Source organism: Gorilla gorilla, chromosome 1 (genome assembly GCF_029281585.2).
Source record: "Gorilla gorilla gorilla isolate KB3781 chromosome 1, NHGRI_mGorGor1-v2.1_pri, whole genome shotgun sequence".
NCBI classification, from domain to species: Eukaryota; Metazoa; Chordata; class Mammalia; order Primates; family Hominidae; genus Gorilla; species Gorilla gorilla.
The window spans coordinates 44031422-44046869 of NC_073224.2; the positions used below are offsets into that span (position 1 = coordinate 44031422).

A 15448-nucleotide genomic window follows, 5' to 3' on the forward strand; every position below is an offset into this window, starting at 1 on the left:
ATTGTTCTGTGTCCTGATGGCATTTTGCTCATACCTCTATTGCACTTATCAGGTTGCCTTGCAATTGTCTGTTTCTTTCAGCAAACTGTGAACTCTTAGAGAGTAGGAATCATGTTGTGCTCATCTTTGTATTTCTCTTGTTTAGGCCTGGCTTCTTATAGATGCTCAATAATTGATTGTTCAATGCATAAATAAATTAATCACCAAAGTGGGGGCATTCATTAACTTGCCATATTTGTTTTCTTTCATTATTTTGTGTTTTCTAAATTTAGTTTATAGCACATTTCCATGCAGAATGTAAACAATGAGTTTTAGGGAACTTTTTATATATACATTTTTTTTTTTCTCAAATAGATTCTGACATCAAAGTACTTGAAGATCAGTTTGATGAAATCATAGTAGATTTAGCCACAAAACGTAAGCAGTATCCCAGAAAGATCCTGGAATGTGTCATCAAAACCATAAAAGCAAAACAAGAAATTCTGGTAAGATGATTTGCCTTTAAAATGTTATAGTATATTTTACCACAATAAAAACATTAAAATATAAGGCTGTACATGGAGATAAGTGACATTTTGTTGTCTTTTTCTTTCCTGCCTCAATTAGTATTGTTTGTCTCTTGTAGGACTTTACTCTTCTAAGTTGTACTATGACGTAGTATAGTCATACTATACTGTGTTTTGAACACACTGGTTCAAAAATGAACAAAATGAAAGTTATAGTGCGTGGTTAAAATTGAAATTGGTGATGGAAGACTGACAATGACTTTATGATTCTGAGACAAGGATGGAAAAAGAAGCTTTTCTTTTAACACTTTTCTTTCTGTTTGTTGTTTGTTTTTGGCATATATTTGTATGTTTGTATATTTTGGAAGACCCTTTAGTTAAATTGATGATGAAGATTGTTTTAGTACCTGTTCATAACACTGAAATTTGCTTTATGAATTGGGTGTAATTTGTTTTGCTGCAAAAATCATGACCATCTGGGTGACAAGACCAGGAATTCAGCTCCTTCAGCACGAGCTTTTTAGCCAAGCAGAGCCGTAGACTTCCTTCTTATAATTACTATAGATATCAATGACCAACCATATCACACCCTCATCTTTGCAGATTTATTAGGACTAGAATAAATAAAAAATAGGAAATCCACAAGAAAATTGGACCCAAATCTTCCCTTGGTGGGGAGGGGAGGTTTGCTGGGAATAGCATTGTCCCTCCAGTGAGGTACATGTTGTGTTTAGATTGTGCTATACTATTGCCTTTAGTTTTTGAAATTAGTACATAAATGTTCACATATAAATCTTCTAGTTGCCTCAGTTTCAGGATTGTTTCAGGTCATTATATGCCCGGCTTAATATTGTATCTAAAACATTTTAGTTATTCTGTGAAAAACAGTATTCATGAGCAGAATTTTTAATTTTCTTTATAGCAGTTCTCAACGAGACCATCGTGGCTAACACAGTGAAACCCCGTCTCTACTAAAAAATACAAAAAATTAGCCGGGTGTGGAGTTCTCAAATACCCCATTCCATCACTTCCCCCACCCCTCCCACTTGAAAGTTTTTTTCAGGAAAAACATTGAAAGTGTATTTTTCAGTGTCTCCCTTGTTACTGCCCCACTACCCCTAAACCCCCAAAACTAGTAATCAATATTGCAGAAAAGAAAGATGGCTGGCCTAGGTGAGGTACTGCTGTGGTAGTTTAAAAAGTAATGCAAAATGGATGAGGTGAGGATACCAAAGACCTTTTTAAAATTTTTTCCTGCCCTGCCCTGCCCTGCCCTGCCCTGCCCTGCGTCTTTCCTCCCTTCTTCCCTCCTTGTTGCTCAGACTGGTCTCAGACTCCTGAGCAAAAGACATTCTCCTGCCTGGGCCTCCCAAAGTGCTGCAATTACAAGTGTGAGTCACCACAGCTGGCTGAAGACCTTTTTTTTCTTCTTGTTTTCTTTCTTTTAACCTTTTTGGCTTCTGTTGGCTTTGGGCAAGAATAAGGAAGAGCAATTTCCTCTTTCTTTTTGCCTGCATTGTAGATTCTGTGCCAGTAATTCTGCTACTGTAATTTCAGTGTGTCACAGGATATAGCTTAGTGTGGTGGTAATGTAGCCTCGCCACCTTTTAGAACTGAGTTTTCATGGAAATATGCATTTTGAGTTCTAAACACTTGTCCTGAATGAACTTTTGAAACACAGTCCCTTCATAATTGGAGACTACCCTGTACTTTAAACATAAAATTCAGTTTCTGTGCTTTTAATTTGCTTGATTGCTTTTTCTGATTATACTTTTTTATGGTGCCACTTCTTAGTATCTGCAGTAGGTGGCAGTACTGTAAAAGACATAATTCAGACTTAGTTTGGTTTTACCTTCTCACCTCCTCTTCCTTACAGACAGTAGGATTTAATTTTTTTTCCTCAAAAGAATGGTACTGACTATCTAGAGTATATCTCACATATTAGCTGAAAGAGATGTTTATATGAAGCGTTAAGTGATTAAATCTGTTTTAATTTATGTTATGTTTAGAAGCAGTACCACCCTGTTGTACATCCACTGGACCTAAAATATGACCCTGATCCAGGTGAGTCAGTATCCATTTGTGGTAAAAATGAAGCATCTGCTTATAATTTTTATGGGTTTCTGATATTCTTCTAAAAGGGTCAGCATCAAGGATATTCTCCCTTTGATGCTTTAACTTCCTACCAGTCATTCATGTTTAGCATTTCGTCTAGAATTAAGAGGACTAGCTTTACACCCATTGACTCAGAATTCCAGGGGTGTTACCCCGGAATCTGAGCTTTTATAAAGTTCTTGCCCGACCCAGACTTTTATAACACATACTCATCTCTAACTTCTAATACCCTCCTATCTCTGTCATTGTACTATCTATTCTTTGCATTACAGCCAAAGCTATACTATTAAAGCATTCTCTCATAGTGTCACACCCGGTGCAGTAACCATCATTGGTTTCTCATTATTTCTAAAATCAAATAAAAATATATTGAATTTAAGGAGAAATAAGTATACTCATTATGCCTTTGAACTCAGTTTTGTTTCCATTTAGATGTATCCCATACAACAGGGAGAAATAAACTTGACACAAACAAATTTATGTAAATCCAGCAGCAGAACTAGCATTGCTAAAAATGTGGATTATGTATATTTTCAAATGACTGTATTCTCACATTTAAAAATTTATAACAGTTTTTCTAAGAGTCCTTTTGGAATTTCCCTTTGGCACTTAAAATGACATTTCTAAACTGTTAGGATAAAACAGTTAAATCCCGGATTTATTTATATGGGATATTTATACTTAAAGCTTTGAGTACTTTGTTGAATTCTGAACTACTCTTTAATATGTTCCTCCACCTTCCCCAAATATCCTAAGCTAATGGGATAAACTGAGAGGGGGGGATGTGTAAGCATAAAGCTACTCTGAAGTTGACTAAAATCACATCACTTATTGTGTTTGACATTAAAAATTGACCTAGGACCTAACACTCCTCAGTTTTCATGGTTCACTAAAAAGGGGTAGTTGCCAATATGCAGTGGTTGACATATACTTGTTTTGGTTTTGAATAACAAAAAAACAGTAATTGAAACTTGTGGTATTATGATATACTCAAGTATTACTTTTTAGATACAGTTAATTTCCCTCTAAAGAAACTTGGTTACCATTTTATCGTAGGGAAAACACACTTAGTTAATGACCCTTTGAAATGTGATTTTACTTTCACTGTTCTGATTATGTAGTATTAGTGGAAGAATCTTCTTTATCATATGATTCAGACTTCAAAAGTAAGCAAAAGAATTAGAATCTGTCTTTTGGATAAATTTTGAGTTTTTTCATTATGCATTTTCATAATGTTAACAAGCTTAGAATAGCATCAGTTCCTTAAGGAGAGCAAAATTAGCCTACAGTTATTAGCTTTATATCTTTGGCCAAGTCACCTCACTTCTTCAAGCATCAGTTTCATTATTAGTAAAATGACGAATTCCAGATTTGCCGCCTGATGCTTTAGGCGTGAATTCCAGCTCTGCACTAAATATTACAGAATGTCTTCCTACTTATCAAGGTGGTAGTATAACCAAGCCACATAAGGGGCTGTATAAACTATATAACCAAAACAATATATGACTAGTAGTTTATAAGGATATATTGTGTAATAATAACCCTATTATAAATTGCATCCCATTTATAATAGTATACATTATAGTATTGTATACCTTATAATCTACCGAACTGGTAGAATCATATGAAACTGATTAAAATGGCTTAGTAAGAAAGTGGAAAGCATAAATTTCTATGGGCCTTAAAAGTCTGAATCAGCAGCATAGGAAAACTTTTGTGGGAACCTCTTGAAAGTTTTTTTTCCTTTATTGTAATATCAAGTGATATAAAATGTCTTTGAAAACTGACACTTTTAAAGAGGGTTGTCTGTTTTGCAAAACAAGGCAGTGTGTATAACATTGATTCAACTTAGTTACATTATGAACTTTGGGGGATACAAAGATAAAGCAGACAGATTCTCCCCATAAAGAGCTTATGTCTGAGTAGGAGAAATAAAAGATAAACATAAAACAGGATTCTTTCATGCCCCCTAACTGGTTCCTTTGCCACCTTTCCCTGTTTGAGTAAGTGGCATCTATACCTACATGTTTGCTTTAGCTAAAGTTAACCTTGATTCCTTCTTCTGTCAAGTTCCTCATACCCAGTCCGTCAATAAGTCCCATAAATTGTTCTTAATGTAATCTCACATTCGTTGACTTCTCTTCATTTTGCTATTGTCATCTCTATTCTAGGTTACCATCACTCTAGCCAGGATTTCTACAAATGCTCTCTTAGAAGGTCTTCTTGTTTCACTCTTGCTCTCTTCCATTTCATTCTGCATACATAGGGCAGTGTGATTATTTTATTCTTTGAAATATTTCACATATTTGAAAGAAATATAGAAAATAAAGAATGCAACATAATGAACATCTCTGTTCCCACCACCCATATTTAAGTGTTAATCACATTTTGTCATACTTGTTTCAGACCTTTTTAGGAACTAAAATGTTCAGATATAGTTGAAACTTTCTTTGTGTCTTCCACTATTCCATTCCACTCCCTCTCTTACCTCAGAAGTATGACCAGGATCCTCAAGCTGTGTAAATCCTTGCTATTCATGTTTTTATACTTAATTTATAGATACATATCCATAAACAATGTATGGGATTTAAGTTTTTATATAAATTGTATCATACTGATCATATCATTTTGTAACTTTTTTCTCCATCAACGTTGTGTACATGCAGAGCTCTCTATTCATTTAGCTATTGTATATAGTATTCTAGTTTATGAATATGCCGCTATCCATTCCTTTACAGGGGAACTAACTTGGATTGTTCCTTTTTTTCTTGACATCTTGTTCTAGGTTCCTTTTTTTTTTTTGAGGCAGGCTGAAGCCACCCAGGCTGAACTGCAGTGGTATGATCATGGCTCATTGCCACCTTGATCTCTTGGGCTCAAGTGATCTTCCAGCCTCAACCTCCTGAGTAGCTGGGACTTCAGGCATGTGCCACCATGCCTGGCTAGTTAAAAAAATTTTTTTGTAGCGATGGAGTCCCACTATGTTACCCAGGCTGGTCTGGAACTCCTGGGCTCAAGTGCTTCTCCTGCCTTGGCCTCCCAAGTGCTAGGATTACAGGCGTGAGCTACTGCACCAGCCTAGGTTGTTGTTGTTGTTGTTTTTTTAATTAGTCTTTTCAGAGAGTCAGCTTTTAGTTTTGTTGCCTTCTCTAATTTTTTTGTTTGTTTGTTTTCTGGTTCCTTGATTTCTAATCTTTATTATGATCCTCCTGTTTTTGTGAGGTTCCCGTTATTTTTAGCTTCTTGAATTGAGCACTTAATTCATTTGTTTGTCTTATTTTTTAATAAATTCATTTACGGCTACACATTTAGCTCTAAGTCCTGATTTAGCTACATACCACAAGCATTGACATGTAGAACTTTCATAGTTCAGCTCTATTTTTTAGTTTCCAAATACTATATAGAAGTTTTTGTTGTTGTTGGTTTTTTTTGTTGTTATTGTTTTGTTTTGTTTTGTTTTACCGTTTTCCTTTTATTGCCTTCCATTGTGTTGAGTGAATTTTCTTTTTCCTCTTATTTTTCTCTTTCTCAGTTTGGAAACTATATACTGTGTTTCTGTTCCATTTGTGTTTCCTATAAATTTTATTTTATTTTAATTTTAATTTTATTTTATTGAGACATAGTCTCGCTCTGTCACCCAGGCTGTAGTACAGTGGTGCAATTACAGCCTCACTGCAGTCTTGACCTCCCAGGCTCAAGCAGTCCTCCCACCTCAGCCTCTCAAGTAGCTGGGACTATAGGTGCAAGCCACCATGCCCAGCTAATTTATTTTATTTATTATTATTATTTATTATTATTATTTTTTTGAGACGGAGTTTCTCTCTTGTTGCCCAGGCTGGAGTGCAATGGCGCGATCTTGGTTCACTGCACCCTCTGCCTCCTGGGTTCAAGCGATTCTCCTGCCTCAGCCTCCCGAGTAGCTGGGATTATAGGCATGTGCCACCACACCCAGCTAATTTTGTGTTTTAAGTAGATACAGGGATTCACCATGTTGGTCAGGCTGGTCTTGAACTCCTGACCTCAATTTTCTTTTTTTTTTTTTTTTTTTTAATTTTTTATTTTTTATTGATCATTCTTGGGTGTTTCTCGCAGAGGGGGATTTGGCAGGGTTACAGGACAATAGTGGAGGGAAGGTCAGCAGATAAGCAAGTGAACAAAGTTCTCTGGTTTTCCTAGGCAGAGGACCCTGCGGCCTTCCGCAGTGTTTGTGTCCCTGGGTACTTGAGATTAGGGAGTGGTGATGGCTCTTAACAAGCATGCTGCCTTCAAGCATCTGTTTAACAAAGCACATCCTGCACCGCCCTTAATCCATTCAACCCTGAGTGGATACAGCACATGTTTCAGAGAGCACAGGGTTGGGGGTAGGGTCACAGATCAACAGGATCCCAAGGCAGAAGAATTTTTTCTTAGTACAGAACAAAATGAAAAGTCTCCCATGTCTACCTCTTTCTACACAGACACGGCAACCATCCGATTTCTCAATCTTTTCCCCACCTTTCCCCACTTTCCATTCCACAAAACCGCCATTGTCATCATGGCCCGTTCTCAATGAGCTGTTGGGTACACCTCCAAGATGGGGTGGTGGCCGGGCAGAGGGGCTCCTCACTTCCCAGTAGGGGCGGCCGGGCAGAGGTGCCCCTCACCTCCCGGACGGGGCGGCTGGCCGGGCAGGGGGCTGACCCCCCCCCACCTCCCTCCTGGACGGGGCGGCTGGCCGGGCAGAGGGGCTCCTTACTTCCCAGTAGGGGTGGCCGGGCAGAGGCGCCCCTCGCCTCCCGGATGGGGCGGCTGGCCAGGCGGGGGGCCGAACCCCCACCTCCCTCCCGGACAGGGCGGCAGGCTGGGCGGTGGGCTGACCCCCCCACCTCCCTCCCGGACGGGGCGGTTGGCCGGGCGGGGGGCTGACCCCCCACCTCCCTCCCGGACAGGGCGTCAGGCTGGGTGGTGGGCTGACCCCCCCACCTCCCTCCCGGACGGGGCGGCTGGCCGGGCTGAGGGGCTCCTCACTTCCCAGTAGGGGCGGCCGGGCAGAGGCGCCCCTCACCTCCCGGACGGGGCGGCTGGCCGGGCGGGGGGCTGACCCCCCCCCACCTCCCTCCCGTATGGAGCGGCTGGCCAGGCAGAGGGGCTCCTCACTTCCCAGTAGGGGCGGCCGGGCAGTGGCGCCCCTCACCTCCCGGACGGGGCGGCTGGCCAGGCGGGGGGCTAACCCCCCACCTCCCTCCCGGACAGGGCGGCAGGCTGGGTGGTGGGCTGACCCCCCCACCTCCCTCCCGGACGGGGCGGCTGGCCGGGCTGAGGGGCTCCTCACTTCCCAGTAGGGGCGGCCGGGCAGAGGCGCCCCTCACCTCCCGGACGGGGCGGCTGGCCGGGCGGGGGGCTGACCCCCCCCACCTCCCTCCCGTATGGAGCGGCTGGCCAGGCAGAGGGGCTCCTCACTTCCCAGTAGGGGCGGCCGGACAGAGGCACCCCTCACCTCTCGGACCGGGTGGCCGGCCAGGAGGGGGGCCGAACCCCCACCTCCCTCCCGGACAGGGCGGCAGGCTGGGCGGTGGGCTGACCCCCCTACCTCCCTCCCGGACGAGGTGGCTGCCGGGCGGAGATGCTCCTCACTTCCCAGACGGGGTGGCTGCTGGGCGGAGGGGCTCCTCACTTCTCGGGCGGGGCAGCTGCCGGGCGGAGGGGCTCCTCACTTCTCAGACGGGGCAGTTGCCAGGCAGAGGGTCTCCTCACTTCTCAGACGGGGCGGCTGGGCAGAGACGCTCCTCACATCCCGGACGGGGTGGCAGGGCAGAGGTGCTCCCCACATCTCCGATGATGGGCGGCCGGGCAGAGACGCTCCTCACTTCCCAGATGTGATGGCGGCCGGGAAGAGGCGCTCCTTGTTTCCTAGATGGGATGGCGGCCGGGCAGAGACGCTCCTCACTTTCCAGACTGGGCAGCCAGGCAGAGGGGCTCCTCACATCCCGGACGAAGGGCGGCCAGGCGGAGATGCTCCTCACTTCCCAGACGGGGCGGCAGCCAGGCAGAGGCTGCAATCTCGGCACTTTGGGAGGCCAAGGCAGGCGGCTGGGAGGTGGTTGCAGCGGGCCGAGATCACGCCACTGCACTCCAGCCTGGGCACCATTGAGCACCAAGTGAACGAGACTCCGTCTGCAATCCCAGCACCTCGGGAGGCCGAGGCTGGCCGATCACTCGCGGTTAGGAGCTGGGGACCAGCCCGGCCAACACAGCGAAACCCCGTCTCCACCAAAAAAATACGAAAATCAGTCAGGCGGGGCGGCGCGCGCCTGCAATCGCAGGCACTCGGCAGGCTGAGGCAGGAGAATCAGGCAGGGAGGTTGCAGTGAGCTGAAATGGCAGCAGTACCGTCCAGCTTCGGCTCGGCATCAGAGGGAGACCGTGGAAAGGGGAGAGGGAGAGGGAGAGGGAGAGGGCCTCAATTTTCCTTATTGTTAAAAAACACAATTTACGGGCTGGGCGCAGTGGCTCACGCCTGTAATCCCAGCACTTTGGGAGGCCGAGGTGGGCGGATCACGAGCTCAGGAGATCGAGACCATGGTGAAACCCCGTCTCTACTAAAAATACGAAAAATTAGCCGGGCGCAGTGGTGGGAGCCTGTAGTCCCAGCTACTTGGGAGGCTGAGGCAGAAGAATGGCGTGAACCTGGGAGGCGGAGCTGTCAGTGAGCCGAGATCGCGCCACTACACTCCAGCCTGGGCGACAGAGTGAGACTCCGTCTCAAAAACAAAAAACAAAAAACACCAATTTACGGTTACTACTTTTTTTGTACTCAATGATTAATTACATTTATGAATCAAAATTCCCAAATTTTGTAAGTTGTTTCTTGAATTTTATACCTTTTTTTGTGGGTTCACTTTTATTCTTGCTGAAGTGCCTCTGTAGATACTTTAAAAGTCTGTGGGTAGTAAACTCCCTTAGTTTTTCTTTCATCCTTGGTATTGAGTTTTTGTGTTTTTTTTTTCTGGTAGACATGGGGTCTTTCTATATTGCCTAGGCTGGTCTCTAACTCCTGGCCTCAAGTGATCTCCTGCCTTGGCCTCCCAAAGTGCTGACATTGCAGGCTTTTGAAATTTGTTTTATTTACTTTCATTCATTATACTGAATCTATTACATCATTATCTTTGACACTCTTTTTATAAATGGCTTTATCGAGATATAATTCATATACCATACAGTTCACCCATTTAAGGTGTACAACTCAGTGGCTTTAGTTTATTCAGAGTTATGCAACATCATGATAATCAATTTTAAAAATGGTTTATTATTCTGAAAAGAAACCCAACACTCCTTAGCCATTATTTCCAGTCTCTCATCTTGCTTCCCTGGTCCTGGGCGCCCACTAATATACTTTCTATCTCTATAGACCTGACTATTCTGGACATTTCATGTAAATTGAATCATGTGGTATGTGGTCCCTTGTGATCAGCTTCTTTCAATTAGCATAATGTTTTCAAAGTTCATTTATGTTGTAGTATGTATCAGTACTTCATTTCTTTTTATTGCAAAATAATATTCCATTGTATGGACATATACTATGTATTTTATATATTTATATATTCATGAGTATACAGACTTTTTAAAAAACTTTTCTTCTTGTCACTTGTTAACACACACTAGAATGTACAGACATTTTACTCAATGACATTTTACTCATTTTGGCTACTACGAATGATGCTGCTGTGAACATTCATGTACAAGTTCCTGTACGGATATGTTTCCAGTTCTCCGGAGTATGTATACCCACAAATGGAACTGCTGAGTCGTGTGGCAACTCTTTATGTAGCTTTTGAGGAACTGCCAGACTGTTTTCTAAAGTGCCTGCACCATTTACATTCCTCCCTCAGTGTGTAAGGGTTCCAGTTCTTTATGCCCTCACCAACTCTTGTTATTGTCTGCTCTTTTATCAACCTAGTAGGTATAAAGTGGTATCTTATTGTGATTTTGAATTGAATTTCTGTAATGGCTAACAATGTTGAGCATCGTTTCATGTGCTTATTGGCCATCTGTATATCTTCTTTGGAGAAATATCTATTCAGATCCTTTGTTTTTTGAGGGAGGTATTTGTCTTTTTATTGTTGAGTTATGCTGGTTCTTTATGTATTCTGGACGCTAGTCCCTTATCAGATATATGATTTGCAGATATTTTCTCTCATTCTCACTTTCCTTAAATTTTTTTTAAATTGGTACATAATATTTGTACATATTTATGGGGTACATGTGATATTTTGATACATACATACAATGTGTAATGATCAAATCAGGTATTTAAGATATCCATTACCTTAAATATTTATTGTTTCTTTGTGCTGGGAACATTTCAGATCTTCTCTTCTAGCTATTTTGAAATATATGACATATTATTTTTAATCATTGTCACCTTACTGTGCTATCAAGCACTGGGTCTTATTCTTCTATCTAACTGTATGTCTTTACCCAAATAATTCTTTTTTAAACCTCTGCCCCACCCCCAACTAACTTCTCTGCATCCTCTCCATACTGCCTTCCCCGCTCCGCACATACCCTTCCCGGCCTCTGGTAACTATCATTCTACTCTCTACCTCCATGAGATGAATTTTTTTAGTTCTCACATGTGAGTGAGAACATGAGATTTTTTTTTTTTTGTCTTTCTGTCCCTGGCTTATTTCACTTAACCTAATGCCAGTTCCATCCTTGTTGCTGCAAATGACCGGATTTTCTTTTTTATGATGGAATAGTATTCCATTGTGTATATACACCACTTTTCTTTCTTCATTCATCTGTTGATGGACACTTAGGTTGATTCCGTATCTAGGCTATTGTGAATAGTGCTGTAATAAAAACGGGGATGCGGATATTGCCTAGATATACTGATTTTGTTTCCTTTGGATGAATACCCAGTGGCAGGAATGGTGGAGCATATGGTAATTCTATTTTTAGTTTTTTTTTGAGGAACCTCCATATTGTTTTCCATTGTAGCTATACTAATTTACATTCTGACCAACAATGTCTAAAAGTTCCCTTTTCTTCACATCCTCACCAGCATTTGTTATTTTTTATCTTTTTGATAGTAGTCATATCTTAACTGGGGTAAGTTGATAATTCATTGTGGTTTTGATTTGCATTTCCCTGATATTTAGTTATGTTGAGCATCTTTTCACATATCTTTTGGCTATTTGCATGTCTTCTTTTGAGAAATGTCTATTCAGATCCTTTACCTTCTTTTTAACAGGATTTTTTTTTCTTTGCTGTTGAGTTATTTGAGCTTCTTGTATATATTGGATATTAGTCCCTCATTGGATGAATAGTTTGCATATAGTTTCTCCCATTCAACAGGTGTCTCATTACTCTGTTGATTGTTTCCTTTGCTGTGCAGAAACTTTTTATTTTGATGTAATCCCATTTGTCTGTTTTTGCTCCCTGTGCTTTTGAGGTCCTAGCCGTAAAATCTTTGCCTGGATGTCCTAGAGTGTTTTTCCTATGTTTCCCTATAGTAGTTTTATAGTTTTGGGTATTATGTTTAAGTCATTAATCCATCTTGAGCTGATTTTTCTATGATGAAAGATAGGAGTCTAGTTTTATTCTTGTGCATATGGATATCCAATTTTCCCAGCACCATTTATTGAAGAGGGTTTCCTTTCCCCATTGTGTGTTCTTGGTGCTTTTGTTGAAAATCAGTGGCTATAAATACCTAGATTTCCATGCCTCTGTTCTGTTCCACTGGTCCATGTCTTTTTAAATACCAATATCATGTTATTTTGGTTACTGTAGCTTTGTAGTATATTTTGAAGTGAGGTAGTATGATGCTTCCAGCTTTATTATTTTGGTTCAGTATTGCTTTGGCTATTCGGACTCTTGTGGTTTTGTACTAATTTTAGGGTTTCTTTCTTTCTTTCTTTCTTTCTTTTTTTGAGACAATGTCTCACTGTGTCACTCAGGCTTGAGTGCAGTGGTGCAGTCTCGGCTCACTGCAACCTTGGCCTCCTGAGTTCAAGTGATTCTTATGCCTCAGCCTCCCAAGTAGCTGGGATTACAGGTGCACACTACCACACCCAGCTAATTTTTATTTATTTATTTATTTATTTTTGTTTTTTGGTAGAAACAAGAGTTTCACCAGGTAGGCTGGTCTTGAACTCCTGACCTCAAATGATCCACCCGCCTCAGCCTCCCAAAGTGCTAGGGTTACAGGTGTGAGCCACTGTACCTGGCCTAGGATTGCTTTCTCTATTTCTGTGAGGAATGTTATTGGTATTTTGGTAGGAATTACATTGTATTCGTAGATTGCTTTGGGTAGTATGGTTATTTTATAATGTTAATTCTTCTGATTTGTGCACAAGGGATGTCTTTCTATTTGTATCCTGTACTAGTCCGTTTTCATGCTGCTGACAAAGACATACCTGACACTGGGTAATTTATAAAGTAAGAGCGGTTTAATGGACTCACAGTTCCACATGCCTGAGGAGGCCTCACAGTCATGGCGGAAGACAAACGGCACTTCTTAAATGGCGGTGGCAAGAGAGAATCAGAGAGCCAAACTAAAGGGGTTTTCCCTTATAAAACCATTGGATCTCATGAGAATTTATTCACTGTTACAAGAGCAGTATGGAGGAAACTGCCCCCATGATTCAATTATCTCCCACCAGGTCCCTCCTGTAGTATGTGGGAATTATGGGAGCTACAATTCAAGATGAGATTTGGGTGGGGACACAGCCAAACTATATCATATTCTCTTCAGTTGCTTTTAATAGTGTACTGTAGTTTTCCTTACAGAGGTCTTTTGCTTCCTTGGTTAAATTTATTTCCAGATATTTTATTTTTTTATAGCTATTATAAATGGGATTGACTTCTTGATTTCTTCTTTAGCTAGTTCATTATTGGTGTATAGAAACGCTACTGATTTTTGTGTTTGTTTTGTATCCTGCAACTTTACTGAATTTGTCTACTAGTTCTAAGGTTTTTTGTTTTTTTTTTTTTGGTGGAGTCTTTAGGTTTTTCTATATATAAGAACATGTCATCTGCAAAGATGGACAGTTTGACTTCCTCATTTCCAGTTTGGAAGTCTTCTGTTTCTCTTGCCTGATTGCTCTGGCTAGGACTTCCAGTGCTATGTTGAATAGGAGTGGTGAAAGTGGGCATCTTTGTCTTGTTCCAATTCTTGAAAGACTTTTAGCTTTTCCTCATTCAGTATGTTAGCTGCAGGTTTGTCATATGTGGCTTTTATTATGTTGAGGTACATTCTTTTGTTGAGAGGTTTTTTGTCTTTTGTTTTTTGAGATGGAGTTTTGCACTTGTTGCCCAGGCTGGAGTCCAATGGCACAATCTCAGCTCACCGCAACCTCTGCCTCCCAGATTCAAGTGATTCTCCTGCCTCAGCCTCCTGAGTAGCTGGGATTACAGGCATGCGCCACCATGCCCAGCTAATTTTTGTATTTTTAGTAGAGATGGGGTTTCTCCATGTTGGTCAGGCTGGTCTCGTACTCCCAATCTCAGGTGATCCGCCTGCCTCAGCTTCCCAAAGTGCTGGGATTATAGGCGTGAGCTGCTGCGCCTGGCCTTTTGAGAGTTTTTTTTATCATGACAGAATGTTGAATTTTATCAAATGCCTTTTCTGCATCTGTTGAGATGATAGTATGATATTTGTGCTTCATTCTGTTGATGTGATGTATCACACTCATTGGTTTGCACATGTTGAGCCATTCTCATATCTCTGAGATAAATCCCACTTGATCAGGGCGTATTATGATCTAGTGGGACTTTTGATGTATTGTTCAATTCAGTTTGCTAGTATTTTGTTAAGGATTTTTGTGTCTGTTCATCAGGGATATTGGCCTGTAGTTTTCTTTTTTGTAGTGTCCTTGTCTGGTTTTAGTATTAGGGTAATACTGTTCTCACAGAATGAGTTAGGAACAATTCTTCCCTCTTGAGGTTTTTGGAATAGTTCGAAAAGAATTGATGTTAATTCTTCTTTATAAGTTTGGTAGAATTTAGCAGGAAAGCCATCTGGTCTGCAGCTTTTCTCTTTTGGGAGCCTTTTTATTACTGATTCAATCTTGTTATGTGTTATTGGTCTATTCAGATTTTCTGTTTTTGTTTGTTTGTTTGTTTGTTTGTTTTTTTCCTGGTTCAATCAATGTAGGTTGTATATGCCCAGGAATTTATTCATTTCCTTTAGGCTTTTCAGTTTGTTAGTGTATAGTTGTTCTGTTTTAATAGTCTCTGATGATCATTTATATTTCTGTGGTATCAGTTATAATGCCTCCTTTTTTTGTTTCCAATCTTGGTTAGTCTAGCTAGCCATTTATCAATTTCATTTATCTTTTCTGTTGAGAGTGGGCTGTTGAAGTCCTCAACTACTATTGTGTTGGTGTCTCTCTCTTTAGATTGATAATATTTGCTTTAATCTGGATGCTCTAGTGTTGGGTACATATATATTTAGAATTATTATATCCTCTTTCTGAATTGATCCCTTTATCATTATGTAATGGCCTCCTTTGTCCTTTTTTACTGTTCTTGACTTAAAATCTCTTTGATCTAAGTATAGCTACTCCTGCTCACTTTTGGTTTCCATTTGTGTGGAGTATCTTTTTCCATTTTTTCACTTTTAGTCTGTATGTGTTTTTACAAGTGAAGTGAGGTTCTTGTAGGCAGCATATAGTTGGGCCATGCTTTTTTATCCATTAAGCTATTATTTGTCTTTTAAGTGGATAATCTATTTACATTCAAGGTTATTATTATTGATATGTAAGGGCTTATTCCTGTCATTTTATTAGTTGAGTTCTGGTTGTTTTATATATCCTTTGTTCCTTTCTCTCATTGTTTATCATTGT

General features: G+C 41.0%; 1 protein-coding gene across 6 annotated transcripts in view; it reads left to right on the plus strand.

Annotated features, from left to right (window-relative positions):
- NSL1 (NSL1 component of MIS12 kinetochore complex) overlaps nucleotides 1-15448 on the plus strand; it is a 67009-nt gene that overhangs the window by 7082 nt on the left and 44479 nt on the right. For all 6 annotated transcript variants that reach the window (XM_004028374.5, XM_055371069.2, XM_055371085.2 and 3 more), the window contains exons 3-4: nucleotides 355-485; nucleotides 2516-2570. In XM_004028374.5, the coding sequence (XP_004028423.3) occupies nucleotides 355-485; nucleotides 2516-2570 (186 nt within the window). The remainder of the gene's footprint in view (nucleotides 1-354; nucleotides 486-2515; nucleotides 2571-15448) is intronic.